General features: G+C 47.6%; 1 protein-coding gene across 9 annotated transcripts in view; it reads right to left on the reverse strand.

Annotated features, from left to right (window-relative positions):
• Window positions 1-296: 296 nt before the first annotated feature.
• BEND7 (BEN domain containing 7) overlaps window positions 297-21,948 on the reverse strand; it is an 82,573-nt gene continuing 60,921 nt past the window's right edge. For 4 of the 9 annotated variants that reach the window (XM_043563522.1, XM_043563527.1, XM_043563524.1 and 1 more), the window contains 4 exons: window positions 14,853-14,972; window positions 6,221-6,274; window positions 3,833-3,932; window positions 297-1,335 (listed from right to left, as the gene is read on the reverse strand). In XM_043563522.1, the coding sequence (XP_043419457.1) occupies window positions 1,293-1,335; window positions 3,833-3,932; window positions 6,221-6,274; window positions 14,853-14,972 (317 nt within the window). In that variant the 3' untranslated portion in view covers window positions 297-1,292. Of the gene's footprint in view, window positions 1,336-3,128; window positions 4,776-6,220; window positions 6,275-14,852; window positions 14,973-21,948 lie in introns of those variants that run through there. The other 5 variants (XM_043563523.1, XM_043563525.1, XM_043563526.1 and 2 more) reach the window with 5 other exon arrangements.

Raw genomic sequence — 21,948 nt, forward strand, 5'->3', positions numbered from 1 at the left:
CCTAATTCATTTAAAATTAGGCTTCAATTCTATCAGCGCTTAATGCTCAAGTGTTACTGTGGGACTTGAGGCAGACAGTGATCTGACTCCCAGGCGGCGCCTGCGACTTTCTTGATTTGAAGCCGCTCTTCCTGATGGCTATCTAGTTTGTTTCTTTATTTTTAAAAAATTAACTTCCTAAGGAGATACAACTTTCTGCGTAAGACCACCAGAGTATTAATAAATACCTTTTAATTAGTCGTTAGCACTGACTCCATAAACACAGGACTGGCACACAGGCACGGAACACAGGCATGTTCGATTAAAGTAATTTATTGTATTCTTCTGGAACGGACATAAAGAGCATCTTGGGAATTGATATCACAACACAACATTATACACCATTTTCACAACTAGCCTTGTGTTGAATTTTTTTTTTTAAAGAACATAGTAATTTTAAAAAATCTAAATATTTACATATTAATAAAACATATATACAGAAGATTGAGACATTATCCGTAGATATGGAATTTTTCTTTTTACTAAGAAAGCCTATAAAAAGGATTTCTGAATAAAGTCTGAACAGTAGTCACAGTAAGTAAACACAAACACACTTCGAGTGCACAAAATGGGATTTCACTGGTGCGGTTTTGTGAGTACGTGGCTCCCATCTGTGGACGCACTGCACGTATTTGTGAGCTGAACAATCCCTACTCCTCCTCAAGTATCGAAACCTCCAAGCTGTCGCCCCGTCTTGGAAGGAAGGGCTTTGGAAGGTTCACGATGTATAATTAACAGATCCCACAGTTGTAAGGTAAATGTTTCTACCTGCATTAGCAACGCACTCATCTAACTGTAATAGAGTGGAAAGGTCACTAATTAATCTTTCCAGTTCCCTTGAGCAGTATTTCCTTCCGAGGGGCAGAGGACAAATTCCCAAACCTAAGCTGCAGGAAAACAAGAGCCCTGGTGTGCAGTGGTCCGTTAGGACCGGTCTCAGGGAAGGGGCTGCTCACCGGCCTAAAACGTAAAAGGCTAATAACCCTGGGATGTGGTGGCAACGGTTTCTCGGGACCTTCCTCCCCGCCTCAGGAATAAGACAGGAGACGCACAGACGGGAGAGGGAGCTGTCTGGCGGTTGGGCTGAGTCCACAAGCCGCACCGAGAAGCAGTGTCGTCACATTTCAGGGACGCCTCCAACCGTCTCCCTCCGGTTGATGAGCTGGTCGTCAGTGGACCACCGACTCGGCCCGGGGCCCCCTCCTGGCTCAGGTTCAGTGCGATGGGGCGCAAGTGCCTCGGACAGGGCGCCTCTACAGTAACTCTGAGCTCTCCCCCTCTGACTTGGTTCCGGTGCTAGGCAAAGGCAGGTAACGGTCAGCACAACAATTTCTCCCCCTCTGCTTTGGCATTTCTACCGTCCAAGTTTCTTTGCAGCCAACTATTTGGCCTCTGGGTCAAGTGCTAAAGATTTCACGGGAGTTGGCTTTATACAGTGAATGAGGTCTACACGCAGTGTTTGTGAGGAAAACGGCTTAGAGTCACCATCTTTTTGGAGAAGGGAACCTGGAGGTAAATATTTCTGTACCACAGATACCCACACGGCAAGAGAGCGCTTTAGTATAAACCCATATTTTCGTATGTTGGTTTCATATGAAGCGGAAGGCAGGTGTACCGGGAAAATAAAGTATGTAATTTTAAGGACATTTGTGGCTGGCTGCCACACCACGCCAAGACACCGACGGCTCAGTTTAGGCCATCTGTGAAAACAGTTGTTACGTATCATGTCGGTCACCGGTTACTTTGAGTTTCTTGCCTTTTCATTTTTTTTTTTTTATGTTTATTTTTGAGAGAGCATGAGCGGGGGAGGGGCAGGGGGGGGGGGGGGAGGCCCAGAATCCAAAGCAGGTTCCAGGCTCCGAGCTGTCGGCCCAGAGCCCGACGCGGGGCTCGAACTCACGAACCGTGAGATCGTGACCTGAGCCCAAGTCGGACACTTAACCGACTGGGCCCCTCAGGTGCCCCGAGCGTCTCGCCTTTTAACTAGTCATTTTGTCACTGTGTTGATACGACCCACGCGAAAGGTTTTTCTTCCCTAGGAACTCATAGCTCATTTGCACTTACTCAGTTACAAGTGGCTATTTTTGGAGGAACTGATGTCACAGATGATTTTGTCTAATAGGGCAGAGCTAGCTTATCTCCCCCATCAACGGTTTCATCTTCCGGGCCGCTGAAGGCCTAATTGACGTTGGCCTTCCCAACTGCTCCCTCAGTGCCGAGAAGAGCTCTTCTCCTGTAGGCTGCATCTACGCAGTGCACATTAAAATAAATATGTGTCAGAACTCTATATATTCACCTTGAGCTTATGAGGAAAAGAACAGAGAAGAGAGGGCTGCCTTTTAGTGAACAATGAACTGACTGGATCATACGCTGGACTTCTAAGAGGGAATGCATGAGTCAACTCTTAAAAACGATTTCTAAAACTCTTAGGGAAAATTGGAGGCTTGATGATCACATACTATGAAGAAAGTAGGTGACAACTTTTCAGGTATGACGGGAAAGATTCACAGAACACCCACACTTGGCAGGAAGTAACCTGAAATGCTACGTGGATCTTTGAGGGGATTCAAACGGGAGAGTCACGTGTGCTCATGGACACTGTCACTAAAAGGGAAGCCTGGGCAGTGACATCTGGCTCTGTGTCTTCCGTGTTTTCTCTCCTGGTGTCAAATACACTACCTATGACACAGACAAGACAACGAAGGGGGGGGGGGCACTTCTCCAAAGAAGAGCTGCACAGTTTTCTGCGACAGGGCTAGAGGTGAGGGCGCCAGGTGGGGAGAGGACCTGGCCGAGGAAGCCTCGGTTTCTTTTCTGTTTTTAACGTTTAGTCGCTTTTTGAGAGACAGAGACAGAGCGCGAGCAGGGGAGAGGCAGAGAGAGAGGGAGACACAGCATCCGAAGCAGGCTCCAGGCTCCAGGCTCGGAGCGGTCAGCACAGAGCCCGATGCGGGGCTGGAACTCGGGAACCGTGAGATCGTGACCTGAGCCGAAGTCGGAGGCTTAACTGACGGGGCCACCCAGGCGCCCCGAGGAAGCCTCTGTTTCATATTTAAATCCCTAAGTTCTCAGCCAAGGCTTTAGTTAGTTGTGCTACGCGAGCCGTTTTAGAAATTTGTAATGATGACTTTTACAGGGAAGTCCGTGAATGTGTGTTACTACTGGAGTATGTCCACATATTGTCCAGGAAGAGACAATGGCTACACAAAATACAGTTTCCCTGTAACAGAGATCATGATGCAGCTATTAAGGTAACGTGTATGAAGATGTGTGAAAAATGGAAAATGCTCGTTAGGTTAAAAAAAAAAAAAAAAAACAACACCACCCAGAAAAGAAAATTTTATCTACTTGATCTCCAACTGTGTAAATAAATAAATTTAGAGAAAAGTCTGGGGGAAAACACCCAGTAATGGTCGTCTCTGAGTGGGAAAGTTAATTTCTGTTTTCTTCCTTGTACTTTTGTTACTTCTTTGAAAGTATGTAAAAGACTGCCAATTCGTGACAAACACCGCTGGGCTCGGCCTGGGGGGTGGGGGGCTTGCTCTACCCTATCTCCAAATGAGAAGCCCCCTTTGTAAATTTTAGAAAGCACTGCTTCGATTTCACTTGCTCTTTACTGATTTTTTTTTTCCCCCAACACAAAGTGTTCGCCCATCCCGGGCGCTTTCTCGCGGTTGCCAGAGTGCCCTCCAACACCCGGCCTGCCGCCCGGGACGGGGGGCTCCCCGAGGGCAGGCGTTTGTGCCCAGGACCCAACAGTGCGAGTTCCTGCGAGCTGCTCACACGCACTTACCGGCAGGGGCGTGAGGGCAAAGAAACGAAGAAACTACGTTTTTCCGCTGCAAAAGCCATAGGCGCTCTTGTGGAAGCTAGACAGACGGAAGGCTGCTTGCCTGTAATGGATGGACGCGAATGTCCCTGGACTGCCTGACTGTCCCCCCCTGACCTGCTCAATCCCGGTTCTTGCAAACGCTTAAGGATTTACTCCCCTCTCCCCGCCCCTCCCCAACACACGTGGGTTTGGGAAGAGGAAAAAGACCTTAAAAGGTAATAAAGGCGTTGTTAGATCTTTAGAAACAGGACCGACCGCTGCCAGCTCAGATCGAGCAGATCAGGAAAGTCTGGCCGGGGAGTCTCGCACGTGCAAGAAGGGTGGACTTCACCTCTGGGGCAGCCTCGTTAGGGCACACGCGAGGGAAGGGTCCGAAGTGGCGCTGTGTTCAAAGACGCTGCCCAGACCCGGGGTTTTACTTCAGGGCCCATCAAGACACGCTAGTCTCATCACTGACTCCGGTCATTCATTGAGTTTAAACTGCAGGAGGATTTCGGGCAGACTTAACGACGGACATTCTAACGGTGGAGACAGACACTGGAATGGAATCCTAAAGGGATTAGTACATCCATCAGCTCTTAGGATCTTTAAGAAACATGCGGAGAAAAGCTGGCTTTGGCTTAGGTATGAGAAAGCTATGCGGTGTAATGGCTGGAAGTCGAGAGGCCTGGGCTCCGGCCCAGCCACCAACCAGCTGTGAGACCTTGAGACAGTCATTTAGTGTTTCTGGGCCTCAGGCTTTTTTACCTGTAAAATAAAAGGACTGGCTAAAAAGAAGGGATGGGACTAGATGATCTCTAACGTTCCTTCTTTCTCAGATTCCTTCACATTCTTTTCAGTTCCATGAGGTGGTTCTACCATCCCGTGTTCAATTTCCTCATCTGAAACATCTCTCTGCCTCCATCTTCGGACAGGAAAATGCAAAGGTATTATTTCAAGGGGAATGGTTTTCAAGTGATTATAGTAGTACTTTCAATAACAGCAAAAGTCCAGGGTGTCAGAAGACAGTGAGGACGGGCGGCCCAAATGCCCCGGGGCCAGCGGGGCTGGGGCAGCCGGGGGAGGAAGTCTGCCTCCCGAAATGCACAATTTCCTTACGGATAGTAATATTTCCTGCATCTGCCGGGAGGGGGCCAGGTGTGATAAGAACAAGGCTAACCCGAGTTGTCCTGACAGACGAGGACACGATGGGAAGGAACAATAGAGATCATGCATTTCAATTATCTTAATTCATAAATGTGGAAACAGAGCCCAACAAGGAGATGGCCGTATATGGGAAGAACTTGATATAAGCAGGTCCTTTTTGCACCAGGAGGCTCATTTCATTTGTTTGTCCATCGATCTGTTGCTTAGCTACGCGGTGACCGAGAAGGTTCTGCATCGTTCGCACGGTTGAGCTTTCTCATCGTTCTGAGGCTCGCTCACCCGTGTCTGTCCTACCTGCGAGCTCTGCTTTCCTTGCCATCCCGGGACAAGTGCCATCAAGGAACAGGTGACCTAGCCGAGTTCCTACACAGACTGGCTACTGTACTGAGATTTGCCGAATTTTATTTAAAACTTGCCACCCCAAATCTGGAATTGAGCATTTTCACTTAGAGGGTTTTTGGGGGGTGTCTGGGTTTGGTGGGCAGAGAATCTCCAGGTAGTCTCGTGAGGGCAGTCAATAAAGAGCCCCCACAACTACTGAGGGAATAAATTATCATCTGGCAAACTGATCAGATCCCGTCTCTTGGGCTCTTGGGGAGGAACCAACGCAGAGGCAGGAGGCCAGGGTCACAAAGGATACGAACCTGGAATTATGTCTATGGCTTACCATGTTCTATGGCTGATCTGGTTCGGGTTCTAGGAATGTGCACCCGCGCTAGACGGACTGGCTGCTTCAGTCACTCGCTTAAAACACCCGTATTCGTCAGGTGCCCGTTATAAGGAGAGCAATGACTGACTGCCTCTCAAAACCCTTTTGGGGTGGGGGCAGTGGACGGGGACAGAACGGACATGAATTTCACCACAGAACTGGTGATCCTTGTTCTAAAAAGAAATATCATTTCCTGTTAAAGTACTTTCAACGGCGGCAGGTTTGGGGAGGCACATGTTGTGACACCAAGGTCTTAGGGCTTGCTGTTCTGAGGTTTTTGAGACTAGGAGACAGGGCGTGAGGCAAAAGGAGTTTTCATACTCAATGTAAAAATATCTCTGAGCACAAGGCACTGAGAAGCTCTGATTCTCAGGGCCGGGGCCAGGAGCAGTCTGCTCAAGCCTCTGCACCTCTGACGTTACGCACATTTTCAATGCCAGTGTTTTCAGGGGCTGTATTTTCCAGTGGGTGTTGGAAATGGAAATGTGTTTTACCTGTTGGCGGTAGAGAGATGCCGTCCAGTCTCTCATCACCGTCCGCTGCCTCTGCTGGTGGCAAACAGAAAACACAAATCTCGTCAGTTTTGGGGAGCGCGTTGATTTTACGGAATACAGTAATACAATTTAAAAATTCCAGTATGCATACGCTCAACTTTCTTTCCCCTTTTCGGCGTCTGTTGGTTCGCGTTACAGATTTTAGTACCATTATTTAAATCAAACATTTTTTTAAGATAATGATAGGTTTGCTCTTGCATTTTTTTTTTTTTTTTTTTTGCTATCTTGTGACCTTATTCTATCAATCATTGACGATTTCAGTTCATTTTCACTTGTTTGCATGGACTTAAAATCTTCGCTCAGAATCCGGGGTGAATTGTTCAAATATGATCATCAAAGGCACAGAGGTCGGTGAATCGCTGTGGCAGAATTTTCCCCGGCCATCCCCAGAACCACCCTAACCATCCCCGCGAGCGAGGCTCAGGAAATCCTGAGAATCAGCCCTTCTTCGGAGATGACTGGAAATTGGCATCAATTTAGTCATAGAGAAAGTCAGAAGGAATAAGTGTATCTTCAAAAGCTTTGTCACGTCTCTGTTTCAAAATGCAAACCTTTGCTCACGTCTGCTGTGTTTTAATCTCCTTAAGGGTTTTCCAAAGGCAGATCCTCAGTCAGAGAAAACCTTCCGCTACGTGTAAAAAAGAAAGCGCTTGTTTGTCTCCTGATAACCGATGGGGCCCGTCAGTCTCTGGGCAGATGCTGTGGACAGGTCAGAACATGTCGTTACGGCCACGTGGAGAATTTCGGCAACTGCTCCCTCCATCCCGGGGCTGGCTTCCCCTCCCGGCCACCTTCCCGCCGCGGCACACGCGCGCGTGGGGCCAGCCACGTGGGGCTGCCCTGTGCCACCGGGCTGTAATGCTGAGTTGGTGGGAAGGGAATACCATGCCCCTGTTTTTATCGCTGTGGCTCTGAACACAATCAGGGGGTCAGAGACGTTCAAAGATTTCGACTCCACTTCGTTCTCTAACACCTTGTCCTCGGATTGCTGCACACCATTGTCTGCTGACCTGCTACGTCCACCGCAAAGAAAATGCCCAGCGGAGACACCACAGTCGAGACCAGCTTGGGCTGGAGAAGCGTGTCTACTCTTCCCCTCTAAAATGATGTTGTAGGTGAATATTTAATAACGTAAGACATTCGACTCAAGCGCTAGGACAGATGGAAAAGATTAAACACTTTAAAATAGGCTTATCGATGAAGTACAGGACATACTAAAATGTTAACAGCGTTCCTCTCTGGATGAGTTGTCTAGGATTTTAAAAAGTCTTCAGTAATAATAATAGCAACGACTGGCACCACCGCTTATTAGATGTTTACCGTTTACTGAGCAATTTACGTATATCGCGTCATTTAACTCTTAGAAAACCCTACAAAGGGGTGGGGGGGGTAGTTGTTTTTATGCCCATTTGAGCAAACGGAACTGGGATAGAGAGAGGCTAAGAGGCTAAGGTAATCTGGAGCACCCGGCTGGCTTGGTGGGGCGTGCAACTCTGCCTCTCGGGGTTGTGGGTTCGAGCCCCACGCTGGGTATAGAGATTACGAAAACCAATAAATAAACTTAAAAAAAAAAAAAGAGAGAGAGAGAGAGAGAGACTAAGGGAATACAGCCAGTGAGTGACGCCATCCCGGCTGTGAGTCAGGTCCATGCCTGGGCTCTTAATCTCCCTCTTTGCTGTTAATAATCCAAATGTATGTCCCTATGCATCCCTATGAGCTTTTTTTTTTCTTTAAATCTTCAACTTCTAGTTCATTTTCTACTTCAGTAACTTTCTCTACTTTACACGTAAAATGACTTTCTATGTAGTTATAACAAAGCCCTTCCCTTTGTAACTCCGTTATCCCCACTTTCATAACCCAGGCCTATGCAATTCTGGGCTTTAGCAAAAACAGAACATATGCATCCGAAAAACAGACAAATTATTATATGTAAATTAGTGTATGTTAGCTGCACGCACGGGGCCAAGTGTCACGGATGAAGAACGTGGCTGTGTTACTGAAATTTAATTATAACATCTGTCTGTAACCACAAGCTCACGGTCTTTCTTCCCCGGTGACAGTCAAGTTGTGAAATTTAGAAAAGATTGAGCAAGTCCAATAAAAATTTAATAGCAGTGACAGTTTTACTCTTAGATCTAACACAAATAAAAAATTGTGATTTCAGCTCTGAGGAAATAATGCAATGAAAATGATAAAAATCCACACCGGGAAAGGAATCATTCCAGTTACAGAAAAAAATTATTACATGTGATGGGAGCCCCAAATGAATTTCTCTTTGGGTTTGCACAACAACCTCTCAAATCTGTATGGAGCACTTCTTCCTAGAGGCAGTTTGGGCTTCCTCGAGCACTGAGTTGATTAGCTTGCCCAGTTAATGTCTGTCCCTAATTCCAGGAATTGAGCCAAATATGATAAATAAGGTTGAAGCTGTGGGAACATCTATGAGACACTGTTTGTTGTTATCGTTTGGACTGAGTAATCAAGACAAAAAACACGAGAGGGAGCAACGTCATTGATGTCGGCCTCTCCGTTCCTATCAGCCTCAGGAAGGAAAGGCGAGTGGCTCTAGTCTCAATCTGCAAGGGTCCCACTTTGAAGCCGCTTGAGGAGACTTTAGTGTAATAGAATTTGACAAAATCAGGCAATAGAGCCTATGTGGCCGGTCACTGCTGATAGGCTGACATCTGGTCTAGCTGGGTCTGTACTTCAGGGCTACTTTTGTCCTCCAGCCACCTCCACCTTCTCAGATGCACAAGGAACCTGCCGAAAAGGCAGAGGAGAAGTGCCAAGGCACCAATCACAAAAATCTAGGCAGATCAGTGGTCAGACGTGAAAATGTCCCGAATCGAATACGATGATGACCAAAGACCAGGGTGCTCCCGCAGGAAGGGAAGGGTCTACGGTTGGGATCCCGCTGGGCACAGACAGGCACGTGTGTGTGAGATGTGTGTGTCATGTGAATTACTAATATAAATGCTGGATGGTTAAGAAATGTGTTCAGTGGCCAGTCTGTGGGAAAGAGAACCAGGAATGTGGAGGGACGTCCCCACTGTGTGCACATGTGTTCACTGGGGGGAAGCATGGAAGGGAATGGATTCCAGAGCTCACAGTAATTGGTCTTTGCATCTAGCAGTAGGAAAAACAAAAAAAGGTGTGGTTATGTATAAAAGATAGAGTATGAGGAAACACAGTTGTTTTTAATTTATCAAACACAAATTTATATCAGGATTAACTTTTTTTCCAACCAGCTTTTATACATGGATCTTTCCCTCTCTTTGTTAAAAAATGAATGGTATAGTCCGTTAAGAATCCAACTCCTGACTTTGGCTCAGGTCACGACCTCACGGTTCATGAGTTCAAGCCTCGTATCGGGCTCTCTGCTCTCAGCACAGAGCCCGCTTCAGATCCTCTGTCCCCCTCTCTCTGCCCTCCCTTGCTTGCTCTCATTCTCTCTCAAAATAAATAAACTTCAAAAAAAAAAAAAAAGTATGGTATAGAAACTATGCGTCAAAGAGGTTTCCAGAATACCTCACAAAGAGGAAACAAAATTTAAGCCAAACTTCCCATTTTAGTCATGTGGCCCATTTCCAGCGTTAAAAACAATTCAACTGGGTAAATGTGAAGATCGAGTTAGCTTTACCAAGTGATTCATGAATCAGGCAGCGTCCCCTCCGGCAGGCAGAAGGGAGCTCCAGCAGACTGGAAGGTTTTAGAAGATGGGACAAGGAAGTCATCAAGAGAAAACACGATTATTTCGGGTAAGGCCACCTTCCTCTGGGACAAACAGAAGATTCCTCAATGACCAGTTCAAACTACATTTCTGGAGGAGGTTGAAAGTGCAGTCTGGTGATGTGACCTAGCACAAGAGACTCCATTTTGGGCCTCTGGTTTTCCTTTTAACACCAGGAAGGCTGTTTCTATGTGTCTGAGACCAGCCTTCCGCAGTGCACTCCATATATACTCAGTATTCTCTCTACTTTTCATGTCTTCTCCCTTCAGAGGTTTCTCTTCAAACCTAGACTTTTCAGGTCCCCTAGGGACTTGTAATCATCTCCTCAGCGAGAGGCACGTGTTCTGGAGCCCAAAGCCCTCTTCCTTTCTCCGAGCTCACCCTGCGGTACCTGAACCAGTAGACTCCGTACTCTGGATTTGTACACTTCTTTTCCCTCAAGCTCCCAAGTTGTTCCAGGCATGTTTCACATTCCACCCTGTGGAGCAGGCCGACACCAGGCAGCTTCTGTGGACCCTAGGCAGGGGTCCAGGAATATGCGAGCCGACCTCCGGCTACAAGTTTGCGGTATCACTGGGACCGGTGTGTGGAAGAACCCAAAGGAAGTCGAGTGGCTGGTTCTTGGGGTACTTTGGCCCTTTTCCTCTCTTTTGGGCTCACGGAGTATTAAATTCAGGTCTCATCACTATGGCAAATTTTTGATTTCTTTCAGGCCTGCCTATTTAGCGTCTTTGTGTCTTAGGCTTCAACCATTTCCCCTGGCAAATCAACAGGTAAATAAAGTTCTTCCATACCCAAACAGGCAAGATCGCCAAGGCAGATTTTAGGCAACACAAGACCAACTTAATACTTAGTAGCAAAGACACCATTCAGGCTTAACAAATGACATTTGATTTGGGATATAAAACTGAGGAGAACACAGCACCCAACATGGCATCAGGGCTCAGTAAGGGGTTAGTTGCTGTGTATCTACTGGGCAGTTATCTTTGTAACACCTGTCATTCAACTGTAAAACAAGGCTTTCACCCCCCAACCCTTTCCTGGAGACTGAAGTCTAAGGAGGCTTACATAATAATAGGGGGCCTTTGTGAGGCAAGTAAGGCTGAGGCAGCAGACATGTGGAATAGGAAGGGAGGACGGACCCACTAGCAGGAAGTTACTCTTCCTACGTGTTATTCAGTTAATCTATCCTGAGTGAGGTCAGGCCGCCATGACACACGGCTCTGAACCTTTGGGAGAAGAAGGGGGAAGAGAGGAAAGTGGGAGGGGACTAAGGAGGTGGGGTGTGCACAAGGAAATGAGAAAACAGGCTTGAGAAGGGGGAAGGAAGGGACGCCAAGGACTAAGGGACACCATGTAAGTGGTCACAGGCATCCCCGGGAGTCCTAGGGACCATGTCCCTGGGGACAGAGCTCGGGGATGTTGCCACCCTGTGGAATAAATATTTGAATATTTGAATGTCAGGTAAGGTACATATAGAATATTATCCAGGATCTCATGCAACCAGATTGAGCTAAATGATAAGACCTTTTTGTTGTGGATTATCGTCTCTTCTTTTTCATCGACTGATTCGTTGGCTCATTCAACAAACACTCTTGTGTGTCTGCAATGTGCCACACGCTGTTCTAGACATTTGGGATAGAAACACGACCCCGATGCAGACTCTGCTCCTGAGGGTCTCGTGGTCACTGGAGGAGCCCGGAGTGTCACCCTGGCAGAAGACCAAAGCACTGGGGCCACCAATGAAGCCTCCAGGAGGAAGTCGCCTTTAAGATCTGTGACAAGAGGAGGTGCTGTTTTCTGGACAGAGGGAAAGCATGAGTGTGAGAGCCCAGCATTTCTCAGAGTAAGGAGGCGCTGGTGAGGCGGGCAGGCACAGGCCTCTGGCAAGAGAAGTGGGGGAGGAGGGTGGGGCTAGCCTGTCAAGGACCCCGCATGCCGTGCTGGAGGGGTGTGTAGAAGGGGTTGTGTTTGGGGAAGACAGGAAGCTAGAAGTGTCTAATCAGGGTTGGGGCACGAAACAGATGTAATTCTCAAAGAATGAAGTCTAGGGTCTTGGGATATGGCCACATCTAGAGCTGCACACTGGTGAGTCAGCGATGGTGGGACAGTTCAAGTCCTGGATGAGGCTTTAGAATGAGAACAGCACCAGGAATGGAAAGCGAACCACATGGTTTAGACCGTGGATTAGACCGAAGGAGGAGGAGGCCGTGGATTAGATGGCAGGCAGTGCGGGAGAACCGGGAGGAGAGGCAAAGACAGGGAAACCCCAGAACCCAAGGGAAGAGACTTTAAGAAGGATGAGATCTGACAGAGTCAAAATCAACATGCAGGTCAAACAGAGTGTTGGTGTAACAGAAGGGGAATCTGATCTCCGTGGTGACTGCAGGAAGAGCGTCTGTAGAGGTGCGGGGCCAGAGGACAAAATGCAATGGGTTCTAAACAGGTCGGGGAAGCCAACGCAGGGAATCCAAACCCTTTGGGAGGAAATTTGACCAACACCTTCCAGAGAAAGAGACGGTAGCGGTTTTAAGAAATGGCAGGGATAGGGGCTCCTGGGTGGCTCAGTTGGTTAAGACACTGACCCTTGATTTCGGCTCAGGTCATGATCTCACGGTTTGTGGGGTCGAGCCCCACATCGGGGCCTGAGCTGACAGCAAGGAGCCTGCCTGGGATTCTCTGTCTGCCTCTCTCTCTCTCCCCCTCCCACACACGTGCTGTCTCTTAAATAAATAAACATTTAAAACATTTTAAAAAAAGAAATGGTAGGGTTGAAGGAATAGTTCTGCTTTGTTCTGGGCGGCAGAGGGAAGGAGGGGAGGGCATGAACACTTTTTGAGCATTCCGCGTCAGCTCTATATTAGTGGCAAAACTTACATTGTCTGATTCTGACACCGAAAACACCCAAGAGGGTAGGTATTAGCCTTGTTATATATATGGAAAGCCTGAGGCTCAGAGAAGGTCCCAGGAATTTGTAAATGGCAGACGGGAGCTGGGAATTCAGACCTGTTCTCCCCAGTGTACCTCACTGCATTTATTTGTGATGATTTGTAGATTACAAAAAAGAAGGCAGAGAAACGGAGAGAGCTAGGGGACGGGTGAGGGGATGATTTATCACCCAAGCCCCAAAACCTCTGTGGGTGAAGAGGGCATCAGTAGCAGTTACGCTGGGACAACAGGAGCAGAGGGGGGCCCCCGCCGGGCACAGAGGGGGCGCTCGGCCCTCTGACCTGGGACACAGGGAGGCTCCCAGTGCCGCCGAGCACTAATACAGACGTTTTCAGAGGGCATGCTCGTTTTGTTTATGAAGACATTCCCATATGACAGATCTGGAACCTCATGACAACTGTGAAGCAGACTTTATTTTTCTGTCTGCGTCGTGAGAGAGACACAGAGGACTGGATGGGTGGAGTGACTTGCCTGAGGTCCAGGGCTGGTAAACAGCAGAGAGACCACAGAGCCAGATCTCTGGACTCCGCTTCACCTTGCTGCCCGCAGGCTACCCAATACGTTTCCACCAATGACAAGAAGCAGTAGTCCATTGCTCTTTATAAAGAGCATCAATTAGTACAAAAGGAAGCAAACGGTTAAAAAAAAAAAAAAAGAGGAAGGGAAGATTTTAATTAAAAAAAAAAAATCCTCTACAGCTAAGTATGTGAAGTCCTGACGGCTACTTTGACAGAAGCGAGCTGTAAGGTTTTTCACAGTGAAGATGCACTTGGTCCCTTGGGGCCAAGTCTTGCAGCCTCAAGGGCGCTCCCAGCCTGTGCCAGGAGCTCTCCCCCAGGGCGCTCGCTGACTCAGGCCGCTCACTGCTCTAGTACACTGTGAGTTCACATAAAGGATCTGGTAGAGACACAGGCCCACGCATCTGTGCTGCTGTTCTCCGGGCCTCTGTACCAGCCAGATGTATGACAGTCCCTGTCTGGAGCCCGTCTCCGAAACTGGGCGTTCTCCAGCTACAGAAACACGGAGGCTCTTAGCAGGCCGGGTGTCCTGAGGTTTGATCAGAATTGTTTGCTGTATTTATTTTTTATTCCGAGAGAAGCATTTTGAGACAGGGGAGGGGGGGTAGTGCAGAGAGAGGCAGAGAGAGAATCTCAAGCCGACTCCACACTCAAACTCACGAACTGTGATAATGACCTGAGCCGAAATCAAGAGTCAGACGCTTAACGGACTGAGCCACCCAGGTGCCCCTGATTGCTTATTTTAAAAATAGTATTTAGAGGTTTGTGGCCTCCTAGAGATGATTATTCTTACATGATGGCAAAAAACTGGCCTCGAGGGGATTCTTCACTGGTAAATTGGCTGTCATTTGAGGCCTCAAATGACCAAATCCAAATAGTCATAATTCAACTAAAATAATCTCAGAATCCCCAAAGCCAGATTTGAAAAATACACACTTGACTTAATCTGTTTCATGTGGTGTTTCTGATAGGAGGGTTATTGTTATTTTTGTTACCTTAAGCAACTGGTATTTTTTATGAAAGTCCTGCAGATCCAAACAAACAAAAGTCAAATAGCAAACAGAAGGAAGTCACACAAGAGAGACCCAGTTTCACAGATAAGACACATAAAGCCACAAATAAGATTAGCCATCTTCTTCGTTTATACTGTTAAAATTAAATGGTCTGACAGAATTTTTACTATTTAATCTTCAGGTGAATTTCCAAATTCATTTGCCTAAGACTTTAAAATAGAAACCACAGCACATTAGGTAGAGCTTTTTCTTCAAAAGACAAAAAGACAGTGAAAATACCCCAGAGCAAAGAATTGTATTTTACAACGTCCAAGATTTCAATTGAGGGCTTTGGCAATTATTTTCTCACGGCTTATTCATACCTGAGCCTCTTTTTAACCTTCTTCTGGCCAGTTTAATTTGATCCTGGAGAATCTGTACCCAGTCTCTCGGGCCAGGAAGTTTATCCACATGATTAGCGGTACAGTATTTTTCTGTGAAGACTGAAAGAAAATGTGAAATAGTGTTAAATACTTCAGCAAATAAAAAAACATGCAGATCTGAAATGGGAATATATCCCAAGAATAAAAAAAAAAAAAAAAGGGCGTATTTCTAGAAGACGTCAGTTCCGTAGTGCGTGGCTTCAATCCCCACATTACATTCCTTTGGTAAAGACGGAGGTTGGCAGGGGCCCTGCTCATATACAGTGAACTGTGCTTCGGAATGAAACCGGCTATAAAATAGAAGCAGTTCTATGGTACTGCTCTTTCCACTTGCGTATATGTGTCTTATGGGCAGAGAAGAAAACGCTTCCTATGGGTCCACTGGCCCCATGAAAAAATTCAGCGAATGTATTATTACTGTTGTTAAATCTAATCTCATGCAAGATTACACAGAAAGATGGTGTTCTCGTGGTGATTCCTACTAAATCAGTACTCAATAATAATGCAGTTGTGCCTTCTTAAGTTTATTTATTTTGAGACAGAGAGAGAGAGGGAGGGAGAATCCCAAGCAGGTGCAGAGCCCAGCACGGGGCTTGAACTCACAGTGAGATCATGACCTAAGCCCAAACCAGGAGTCGGGAGTTTAACCGACTGAGCCACCCAGATGCCCCTGTGCAGTGTGTCTTAATGAAAGTCCCCATTTGTACTTTGAATCAGCCTCTTGCGTGCTGTGCCAGCACCTAGGAGAGCTACCTGGTAAGCACAGAGGGAACTATGGAGAGAATCGTGTGACAGGACGAGAGGGAGACAGGACAATGGCTTTATGAAAGCTACACCGTGTGTGGCTGCCCATCTCAGAGCTGCTGTGGACCTTTCTGACTCCCTCTACCCCCGAGCGCCTTCACACCCCATCTTTGCTACCTGCTCTCTGTAAGGACAAGACCTACACTCACGTTGCCTTCTTGGTATTTAAAGTACTGGTAGTTTTAAAGCTTTAAAGGTTTCTTTTTAAAAAAGAAATGACCGAGGAAAATGTTGACAGATTCAATTATATAAAGCTAATTTTTTTTAAGTTTATTTATTTTTGAGAGAGAGAGAGAGACAGAGAGTGTGCGAGCAGGGGAGGGGCAGAGAGAGGGAGACATAGAATCCGAGGCAGGCTCCAGGCTCCGAGCTGTCAGCACAGAGCCCGACGCGGGGCTCGAACTCATGAACTATGAGATCATGGCCTGAGCCCAAGTAGATGCTCAACTGACTGAGCCACCCAGGTGCCCCAAAACTGTAAAATTTCTATCGAATGAAAAAGAAACATTTCCTTAGAACGAGAAAAGCTCGTTGTGTTAAATACGACCAAAAAGGTTCAATATCTACCCCCCGCCCCAAAAGAGTTCGTTCAAATAAAGGAGCAACTTCAAAAGTCTCTACAGATGAACAAAGTGTATCTAGGAAAGATGTTCAGAAAACATATAAACCAAAGAACTGCAAAACACACTTTGTCGCTACTAAATTAGAAACACAATGAATGTTAAGCTAATAACACTGCTAAAATGGTGGGGACCTGGCACATTCAAACACTGCTGTTGGCATAAATGGCAGAACCCTTCTGGGAAGTGAGGTGGTCAATACAGAACGAGGGGCTTGATACCTGAGAATCTTGCTCCTAGGAACTTAGCATCAGGAAATCATTTGAAAGAAGGAAGAAGCCCATACACAAGGGTAGCCCATCCAGTCGTGGAGGACGTGGTGAAGAGGGGCAGTGGGGGTCTAGGTCTGGGAGTGGAAGCAGGCAGGGGCTCCCTGCAGGAAGCCACTGCTGTCCTCTGTGTAAGGGCAGTGAGAGTGAAGGCAGCAGGTGACTGGAATGGTATCCAGAACTGGTATTTCTGGGGAATCCTATGACCTGGTAAATATGGGAGCAAGGGAATGTCTGAGGGGCAAGGCAGGCTGGACTGGGTTTGGTTTGGGCCATGCTGATTTGGGGTGTTGGCAGAGCACCCATGGGGGGGACAGGATTCGGGGAAGGGGTCCAGGCAGAAGATACGGGCCTGGGAGGCACATGATTCTTTTTCTTTTTTAATTTTTTTATTCATTTTGAGACAGCATGAGCTGGGGAGGGGCAGAGAAAGAGGGAGACACAGAATCCGAGGCAGGCTCCAGGCTCCGAGCTGTCAGCACAGAGCCTGACATGGGGCTCGAACCCACAGACCATGAGATCATGACCTGAGCTGAAGTCGGACACTCAGCCAACTGAGCCACCCAGGCGCCCCGGGAGGCACATATTTCTGTGTGGTGATTGAGGCAACAAGAAAGAATGTCGGCCGGCGAGAACACAGCGACGGAACAGCACTGGGTGGGCCGAGTACAGGGCCAGAGGGAACCCCAGCTGGAAGGAGATGAACGCACAAGCTTGGCTTCTGAGGGCCAAGTCGGGGGAACCGGAAGTGAGGTCTCGTAAAGAAGGGCGAGTGGTGCTAAAGAGGACAACAGACAACCGTCTGAAGTGCAAGAGAGGGTCGGGCAGGGCGGTCCTCGCAGTGTCACGGGAGGCCCTCGAGGGAGCGGCAGGGTGGCCACAGATGGCACTCCAGAAAAACCCGGGTTCCGTGGGGGAAGGAAGAGAGGAGGGGTTGGAGGGGAAGCTGGGGGAGGGCTGCAGGCTGGGGAGACACGGGCCTGGTTTACAGGCTGAGGGAAGCAGCCAGGATTCTGGGGAAGGCAGGAGGCAGTCACGGGAACCACGGCTGAGGTGGTGGGGTCCAGAAGTGGAGGCTGTCCTTGAACAGGAAGAAGATGCCCCCTCTGAGCCCGGACGGGATGGGGAACGGGGTAGATTTAGAAGTGGCACAGGCTGGGCCAATCACTCCCGAGACTCAGTGGCTCCACAGTGAGGGGTACGGAGAGCGTGGGGAAGGTCCGGAACTGCCTCTGATAATAGTAAGAATAGGAAGGCAGCCGACTGAGGATGTCAGGACGCCAAGCACAAGAGCAGGCTAGGATCCCGTGGCACCTCGCAGCTCCGAGCTGGGTGTGGTACCACCGGATGGCAGGACCGGCCCAGGGTAGGACTCTGCTGGACAGTTCTGGCAGAAGGACAAGGATACAAAGCGCTGGAAGAGGTCAGCTGCAATTAATTACCTCTGCTTTCTTCGCTCCCTGCCTCCCTACACGAATCTGGGAAGGAAGTAAAGCCAGAAAGAGGCTCACACACTTGGAGAAATCTCTGGGGACCGGGGAATGGCCTAGCAGTGGGGTTGGCAAGGAGGTGACAGAGTAAGGGCCAACTGAGAGTGTCAGGCTGGAGTAGAAAGCATCAGCAGCGGAGCTCTGTAGGAGAGCGCTAAGGTGTGGTCACCGTGGATGAGGGCCGGGCATGATGTGGCTGGAGGGCCAGGCGGATCTTTCATGGGCACAGTGAAGCCACTCAAGGTGCCAGCAGGACTTGAGAGCGAGAGGAAGGCGCGTAGCTGTGCTAAGAGCCTTGATGGACAGGGTCCACCCCAGCCCCAGCTGGGCAGAGGAAGGGTGATGACTGGGAAGTAGAACTAAGGGTCAGGGGTCGGGGGGAGTATCCCCCAGGCTCCCCAGTACATGGCATGTGAACGTGGGCGAGCAGGCGGTCTCCCCTCGGGAGGGATGCAGGGGACGCGATATCCCCGAGGTAGGTGTGATCTTGAATCTCCTCTGCCAGACTGTAGACCACTTCAAAGGTCTTCATTAATCTGGTCTCCCTCAGAGCACTGACCACAGTGTCCCGTACTGAGCAAGAAGTCAATAAATATTTGATGAACAAGCATATTTTCCAGTTTGGTTTCTAATGGCAGCGATTACAAGAGCTCATGAATTTAGACTAATTGGGGAAGAAACGCCTATCTGCATTAGTAGGAAGTTTTAAATTCATAGAATACAGTTAAAGAAACAAGGTCATATCACATCCAGATGCCCACAGTAACATTTCCTAACCAGAGAGTTGCCAAAAGGTTCTCGAAGTCCTATTTTAACAAACAGAAGAGAATAATTAATTGCATTTAGCATGCTATTAGTTTATATGAAAATGTGTACCACAAAAATGGTCTTACATATCATCTTACCAGGTAAACATCTCCCTCCCGGTAATATTATTTGTATAATTCATTTCCATAGTAACCCCTCTTTTCTTAGATTGCGAGATCCATGCATCCAAATTAGCACACACTAGAAAGTAGTGGTTCCAAATTGCAAAGTTGATGTGGATTATGCAGAATGACTCCCAGCAACCACATATGTCAATGTCAACAACCAAGTTTAGGAGAACCAAAGGGAAGGCTCTGGAATGTTTTCTCCCATTCCGTGAGGGGCTTCTCAGCAGATCTTTCCAATCTAATCTTGGGCCCAAATATCGTCACCCGCTAAAATGGCAACAATTTCTGGCTATTTTTTTTTCTTTTTTCAGTTAAAATTTGTCCAGGTACAGGGGTGTCTGGGTGGCTCAGTCGGTTAGGTGTCCGACTTTGGCTCAGGTTGTGATCTCGTGGTTCATGGGTTCAAGCCCCCCGTTGGGCTCTGTGCTGATAGCTCAGAGCCCGGAGCCTGCTTCAGATTCTGTGTGTCCCTCTTTCTCTGTCCCTCCCCCACTAGAGCTCTGTCTGTCTGTCTGTCTCTCTCTCTCAAAAATAAATAAACATTAAAAAATCAAAATTTATCTGGGTACAATAAAAAGAAGCCAGAGAGATCTCTGTCTCCCGGGTCTGTGTCTAAGACCTTTGAAGGCACAGCACTAGGCTTCTCGAAAAATACCTATATAAACAAATATTTCCACTGTGAGTATTACTGACATTCTGTTTTATGGATTACATTCAAACTTAAAAGAGACTTTTAACTTGAATCTGTCTGCCGAAGATACAATCCTATACTGTGTAACTTGTGCAGATGAGACCTTAGAACAAGGCCAAAAGATTGTCATTGTATTGATCCGAAAATGCTCAATATGCTATGTGAATAGAGGTATCGAGTAAGCAGAATATATTTTGCTGTCTGAATCTGTAGCGAAAGGTCAAGCTATTATCCTGGTAACAGTTCCATTAGGAGTAATGATGTGAAAAGAGGCATTGCATTAATGCACTGGGTTTCCTACTATGTTAATAGTGGGTCATTAAGAATCATAGAACAATTTGCATTCATCCTTAGAATGCAATAGGTACTAAAAAGAAATTTCCCTCTTCTTCCATTCTAATATATTAAGGAGAAGCAAGGGCTAATTTTAAACAAGTCCAAAGAATCCCAACAAGCGGACTAAGGCCAACAATTAAACTAAATAAAAGAGTTAAAGCATCTCCGGTGCTTAATATAATTTGAGGTCCCAAGGCACAGAGAGTATGTTAAGTCACTAGGGAAATGACAAATGTTCAATCTGATGTGTACATGAAGAATGGCTTTTCTCATACGCTTGTGTTCATTCGAAGCGTGCCCTTTAATTGTATATAAATAATGAATAAGCTAGTGGTGGCTGAGCAGATCCTTCCCTGGGAACGCGGCATTTAATGTAATCATCAATGAACAGGCGGCATATAGTGTGTCTGAATGTGACATGCTGAGAACAGAGGGGATTGGCCGCGTTCCCCAAACAGCTATCTGTTCGCACAATGGTTCCTAGAGGACCCTTAATTTGGATTCTTCTGGCTCCCTTTGCTGGGAGAAACAGAATATGGTGTGGCTTTTTGAAGAAAGTCACTGGATCGCACACTTTGAGAAGCAAGAGGGGACCTACGGAGTTTTAATGTCGCTGTGGAGCCTCCTACCTAGGCTACACCTGGCCGGCAGTGAGAGCCCAACCTCTGCTCTGATGACGCAGTTCTAAGCTATGGTCAAACGGACGAGTGGAAATCAAGGTGGACGTCAAGCAAAACTGAAGGCCGGGGCCTCGCGGGCGCCGCCAATCTCCCAGAGCGTGAGAGGGGCCGGGGACAAGGGTGAGAACGAGAGCTCCCTGCAGGAGGGTTCTGGGCCGAGGAGTGGGAGCGCTCGGACCAGCCCTCAGGCGGAGGAGACTAGCTTTCCCTGCAGGCTGTGCACATTCCCCCTGCTCACCTGGGAGCCGCTGGAAGGCCACCGGCACCTTCCCGCACATTCCTCTTTCTTTTACTCTTTATTCTGTGAAGCTTCCCATGAGCTAAGCACTTTACACATCTATCTCATTTAATGTTTGCTGAAAGTACCTGATGGTGCAGTTATTTTCACTCCTGCATTATAGACACAATCAAGGTACAGGCAGGTTAAACAATCGGCCCCAGACCGCGCGGCTCATAGGGATTGTTTTGTGCATAAATTAAAATTTTGTTTTTGCTCTTTCCTTTTTTTTTTTTTTAATTTTTTAATGTTTATTCATTTTTGAGAGAGAGAGAGAGAGACACACACAGAGCGTGAGCAGGGGAGGAGCAGAGAGAGAGAGGGGGAGACACAGAACTCGAAGCAGGCTCCAGGCTCTGGGTTGTCGGCACAGAGCCTGATGTGGGGATCGAACCCACGACCCGTGAGATCATGGCCTGAGCAGAAGTTGGATGCTTAACCGACTGAGCCACCCAGGCACCCTAAATTATTTAATTTTTACTTTAAAGTTATATATGAACACATAGATCTTGTAAGAGAGTAATGACTGAATTCTAAATATAAGCAAATCAATAGCTAAGTTCAGGCTTCTCTGCGAACGCTGTGAACGCTGGTCTCGCTTTCATTTGCCCAAAACAGACGCACAGTGGACAGCAGGGCAGAGGGCCAGGTGGGTTGTGAGATCACCTCCCTTCTAGACCAAAGGGGCCGGCTGGCCTGAAGCAAGGAAGGGAGAAGGAGAATGGGCCTTGGGTAGGATGGGTCTACAGGTATTTTTGGCTTGGAGACTGATGACTCTGGCCCACTAGGACTCTAATAGAGTATCTTTCCTTTGATGATATTATGGTGCTTCATTTACCAAATTCATGGGGACAGCTGAAATCCACAAGTCATGGGCTTGCTACCCGTTCCAAACCCATTGTGATTTATTGAAGTCACAAGAAGTGTAGAAGTT

This window comes from Prionailurus bengalensis, chromosome B4 (assembly GCF_016509475.1).
Source record: "Prionailurus bengalensis isolate Pbe53 chromosome B4, Fcat_Pben_1.1_paternal_pri, whole genome shotgun sequence".
In the NCBI taxonomy this organism is placed as follows: domain Eukaryota; kingdom Metazoa; phylum Chordata; class Mammalia; order Carnivora; family Felidae; genus Prionailurus; species Prionailurus bengalensis.